The sequence below is a fragment of the Oryzias latipes genome, chromosome 17 (genome assembly GCF_053564925.1).
Source record: "Oryzias latipes strain Hd-rR chromosome 17, Olatipes_Hd-rR_3.1".
Classification (NCBI taxonomy): Eukaryota; Metazoa; Chordata; class Actinopteri; order Beloniformes; family Adrianichthyidae; genus Oryzias; species Oryzias latipes.
In genome coordinates, this window is record NC_136253.1 from 10925239 (window position 1) to 10930864 (window position 5626).

Genomic DNA, 5626 nt, shown 5'->3' on the forward strand with positions numbered 1-5626 from the left:
TCCTCGTCTATTGGGTCCTCCAAAAAAGAACAAGCCATTCTTGTCACTTAGACCGTCTCTGTGTGACGGACATTTGGGCAATGAAGGTTAAAGCGAAAAATACCGCTTCGTCTTTAAAAAGGGGAGGGGACCGGCAGAAACTTTGAGTTTGGAGAATAAAACCTGCTCCCGACCAGGTTAGGTTCACAGCATAAGTAACCATGGACACTGACTCCGAGTATAAGTTACCTCTCTTTCAGAAACGGGTTTGACTTACTCTGCTTTCTCTGGTTTAACAAACCTCCCATTCTGAAACGGAAAACCTAGGGTTTCCCTGATTTCAGGGTTAACGCACTCAGAGTTTACACTTAACCTCCTTTCTGAAACAGGCCCCTGGAATACCCCCCTGTCTACATCCAATCATGTTTTCATTTTGCTGTAATGGTCGTCTTCGCCACTAGAGGGCTCTCTTGGGCTCGCCTTCATGAAACCTCGCGAGAGGTCGCACGTTGATGACTTCACAACACTGGGCATCATGGTGAAGTCAAAACGTGGAACAACAACAGCCTCATCGAAAAAGAGTGCAGACACAGAAAAAACGAGTGAAACTTTATGCCAGGGCCTGGAGTCGAGTGACGATGATGCACCAGAGGAGGTCACCTTCGGGGACAGCAAGAACGAGGCGCTACGGAGCCTGAAACTCGCACTGGACTCAGCCAAAAGGTGGCTAACAAACACAGCTAGCTTACGCTGCACCGGAATCAATTAACTTGATTTAAACAAACGCCAACGCTGTTCATGATGCGAAATGTGAATGGGACTCAATATTTATTGCACTTCAGACATTTTTGCCTAACGTTTTCTTCAATGACTGTGGTTTAAACTCCGAACCATCATTTAATTTTACGAATAATGTACTCCAGTTGGTCATGCAAATACGCCCACCATTTACCTGCATGTTTTTGATGTCTGCAGGGAGAAAGAGCTCCTAAAGGAGAAGAGGAGGAAGCGACAGGAGTTGTTTCAAGAGCAGAAGGTCTGCGCATGCGTACTGCACTTATATTCTTTTTACACTGATTGCCAGCGGAGCGACCACTAATAAAAGTCTAGATACCACATCAGTAGAGGTATAACGAGCCCTTTTCTCCCCTGGCATGGCAGAAGAGAAAACTCCTCCCGGCTGAAGTGTTGGAAGAAATCGAGTCTGCGTCTTTAAAGTAAGTTTTTTCTTTCTCTTTTTTCGAGCTCCTATCTTTTAAAAGATCCCACTGTTTTGCCTCTTATCTAACACATGTCTGTTTTTTGTTTCACAGGAAGGTTAAAGAATCCTCTGCAGGTGAAGATGCTTCTCATCTGTCTGTTTTTTTTGCCTTTATTTCTCAGTCGGATTGATGGGATTTCTCCTTTTTTTAGCTGAAGAGGATGAGGCAGAGGAGACGAAGAGTTTAATGAAGAGGAGGGAAAAGAAGAGGGCCGAAAAACACACCAGGAAGTACGGATGAAACACACGTTGCATAAGAGAGCAACTCTCAAAGTGAAGAACACAGGGGCCCCAAAGTGCCATTCACTCCACGCAAGAACCTTTAGATCACAATTCAAAAAAGGAAAACAAATTATAGAAATATTACATTTTAGAAATCCAATTCCTAAAAGAAAGGAAATAAATAGTTTCAGAAAACTAAACAAAACAAAAAAGAAACAAAAGACATTATTTGGAATTCTGTTTTGGTTTATGGAATTTGGTTTTGATTAAAATGTGTAGTTTGTTTTTAGTATGTGTTTTACTTTGTAATAGTGGTGATCTTTTATGTTTTTGCATTGACTTATTGCGGGGTAAACTTAAGGGTCACCATAGAAGAGCGACTGTCACGATGTTTCTGATGAAAGGCCTGTTAGATCACCAACACTATAAATCTCTAAAATGCACCAGCTTTCCAAAGCAAAACCATTGTTTTTGTGAAATGCGAGGGCTTTTGTTTTGAAATCCCCTCAGAAATCTTTTTTTTTTTTCTGAAACTATAGATGAGTAGTGTTATTTCTACACAGGAGAGCTGCGTCTGTGTTCATACTATTAGGCAAACAGGACAAAATTTTCTTTTATGGTTTAAAAAAAAAGTGATTGTGATGAATTTTTTCATGTTTTTCAGTCTGGAGGGAAACTACACGGTGACGACGATGAAAGGCGGAGCAGCCGTGTCCTTCCAGCAGAAATCCGCTGAAGATTTTCTCCAGTCCAGACTGTACGGGCCGGGACGCCTCCGGACCACAAGTCAGAAAACCTATCCTCACCTCTCCACCTTCCTTTTTGAATCCTGTTTCTCGTATCAACTTTCTTGTAATTGCTAAAGCGTTGGGGGTCTGAAGTGCGAGCTACACTCTGTGGCGGGAGTCTGTGAAGACCGTGACCCGCCTCAATTTGAGCGTCGCCACAGAAACGCCCCGTCTCTTCCCACAGAGGGGTCTGCTCCTCAGGGCTTCCTCTAAAGAGACGGCGGCGACATGCCTACCTTTCCTCCAAACCTTGGCAGGTCAGGATTCTGCAACTCACGCCGCATGTCTCCTGCTTTCAGATAACCAAATGCTGTCGCTACAAAATAAGAGGGGCAGCCAAAAAAGTGCAGCGGTGCAGTTTGTGAAGAAGGACTGGGGTAAGTTACAGACTCACTCTTATTAAAAGCATGTTTTTAAAATGTTCTTGTGGCATTGTTCTCATTATGGAGAACAAATATAAAGACAATTATGCTCAAGATTTGACTTCTGAATATTTTTTTATTCAAATTGTTGTGAATCAGACAAACAAATGCAGAGAAAGAACGAAAAAGGTTATTTGTAAAGTATAAAATAAAGTGGGTGGGTCTACCAGCCCCCTGCTCTGCTCCATTTTGATGCATCCACCTCCAGACAAATAGATCCACATACGTCTTTGTTTTCCTCGTCTGAGCTGGAATCTGGATCAAAACCGTACGACTGGAGAGCTCAAATATTCCTCGCCATTTTTTTTGCACCAGTACCGTTGGGTTGGGGTTGTGAGGAGCTGTAAGCTAGCAGGAGAGTGTACACAGATGGGTGATGGGAAGTGGGGGCAGGCCTGCTCTATACCAACAGTCCCTCCCTCTTAGGTGAATTTCTAATTAACTACTGCCGTTCTGCAGAAACTGCGTCCTAGAAAACATCACAGGCTTTTAAATGTTGGCTAAAAAACGGCACCAACCCAGGAAACGACCACTAGGAATGATTTTATAATAGACCAAAAGATGATCAGACTGGGAATTTAAGAAAATAAAAATCATTCAGGAACATTTGTTTTTTTATTTAATTAAATTCAGTCTGTAGGAGCCAACGAGTCAAATATGAATTCCCATCTTGTGAAGTCATCAAATGTGTTTGAACTGCTTTTCTAAAGTCTGTGATTGAAGCAAAACACTTCCGTGAATGAAAACGAGACTCAAACTGCCAAAGATAAGCACGAGCTTTAAGCAGAAGCCTAAAATGGCTAAATAAAAAACTGTCTGGAAAGAAATCCCACAATCCTTTGTGTGGCTTTTATTGGACATTTTCTAATAGAAGAGAAGTGACTTGTTCACTTCAAGTGTTCTGAACTGTTTTATCAGCAGGAGGGTTTTCAGTGATGACATCTCCATGGCAGCCATACCATTCTGGTCATGTGAAGCAAGTTTCACAAATTCTTTTCCAAATGTTCTTAACCATGTTGTCACCATGGTAACAAAACTAACCTCAGAAAGTCTGAAAATATTTCTTTGATTTTCATTCTGGAGGTTTTGAGTAATGAAGCAGCTGCTTGTTTGCTCGTTTATTTTGAGTTTAAATGGACTTGGTTAGTTTTAGAAACTGGTTTGTTAGCGGAACAGTTTGATGACTTGACCTGTTCCTGTTTCAGCTCTGCAGCAGAAGGCCAAAGCAGAGAAGCTGAAGAAGCGATGGATCCACAAGCTGCAGGTTCCTTCCTGACCACCGTTTCAGCGTCAAAGCCATGGATGGACATGCAGAAGCTCCTCCTGCTTCTGTCCAGGACCACGACGGACTTCAGTGTGGGGTTCTAGTTACTTCTGTTCCAGGATGGCCACCTTTGACCCCAAACCCAAAAGCTGACCCCCATATTGTGGAAGACACAAAGTCGGATCGGTTTCCTCACTGATCCAAACTGTTGCTAAACTTGAGATCTGAACCATCGTCTGCAGACGCTCAAATCTGTTTACCGTTCATCCTTTCTAGACCTACAACAGCAACAATGTTTGTTTTTAACTATTAAAATGTCTCTGAAGGCCCACGTTTGACGTTAATGTTGGTGTCACATCATGATTGAACTGTAGAAAAGAATGGATCAACACATACGTCCTTCAAAATGTTAAGACTGTTGTATTTAGATTTTCATTTTGAATTCAACTATAAATGGTTTCACTTTCATGTCACAACTGTCCTGAACGATTAAAAGCAAAATTCAGAAAAAGGTTAACTATTAAAGTTAAGGAAAAGCTTCAAAAAACAAAAATGGAAGATTTAATCATTTAGAATTAGAAATTTGTGCAAGAAAGCAAATTGAATCAACACATCTAAAAGAACCAGCTTCACTGTAGGGAAAGATCAAATTCATTTACTGAAAATACAACAAATATTTAGAAAAAACACTGTTCCTGGCTGGTTTAGATTCAAACTTTAAATCCTGAAGATCCGGTCCAGAAAACGGACTCACATTATATTAATGTATATAAAATTAAAATGTTGAAAACTATAAATTCCTTCCTAAAGGCAGAGAAGAATCTGGAAATGCTCAAGGAAAAAATGGATTAGAAGCTAAAAATGTTATTTTGAGAAATTCAAAAAAATATCAGGAAAAGACTGAGGAGCCATTTGTTGAAGGTTTTTGGTTTCATAGCACAAATTGTGTGTGTGTGTGTGGTGGGGGGGGGGGGGTAAACTAATCAGTTATATATTTTCTGTAGGATTTAGAATTAAATCAGATTTATTACAATCTAGACTTATTGAAGAATCTGCTTTTGATTTCAAACCACTTTGATAGGACTGAAAGCATGAAATGGTTTTGTGCGCTGAAGTAGAGCTGGGCCATAGATCAGTTATTTCCAAACATTTGAATTTATTTGAGGGAAATTTGGGGTTTAATGTTTCCAGCTCTGCTTTCTTGGGCTTCTGTTGTTCAGAGTCAGGTCAGGCTGTTTCTCACTACACAGCTAGAGTCTTCAGACTTTCAGCGGCAAACCACACGCTGCAAAGACTGACGGTATTCGCCAAAGCAGTGACTCGACTAACTACCAGCCCCTCCCAAAATGCCCGTCGCATCATTTCACATTTTTACGGCTTGTATTTAGTTGCGCTGTGTGTTCAGGCCAACTTCCAAAGGCGATGTTAAAACAAAAGTTTTTGCTAAATTTGTAATTTTTGTTGAAGCAAAAAAAAGTTTGAATTAGATAGGAAAATAAATTTAGATTAGATTTATTTTTGCCATTATCACCCAGCTCTACGCTGAAGGCTGCTTTCAGATGACTGCTGGAAAACTGGAGCAGAAGGTCCCTCCTTAGTCGGGGGCGACGTTCCAGGTCATTTCCGGTCCCGGGGCCCGGACCGCTGGGAAAGCAGCACACAGACTCAGGCAGCATCCACACCAGGGCGA

At 41.3% G+C, this 5626-nt stretch overlaps 1 protein-coding gene across 1 annotated transcript; it reads left to right on the plus strand.

Annotated features, from left to right (window-relative positions):
* The first annotated feature begins 208 nt into the window (after positions 1–208).
* On the plus strand, positions 209–4280 carry nol7 (nucleolar protein 7). The gene is made up of 8 exons (XM_004078750.5): positions 209–702; positions 955–1015; positions 1141–1196; positions 1293–1315; positions 1393–1471; positions 2127–2248; positions 2550–2627; positions 3878–4280. Exons 1-8 carry the CDS (start codon positions 464–466, stop codon positions 3946–3948), a joined length of 729 nt encoding a protein of 242 aa, XP_004078798.5. The 5' UTR covers positions 209–463; the 3' UTR covers positions 3949–4280.
* The last annotated feature ends 1346 nt before the right edge of the window (positions 4281–5626 follow it).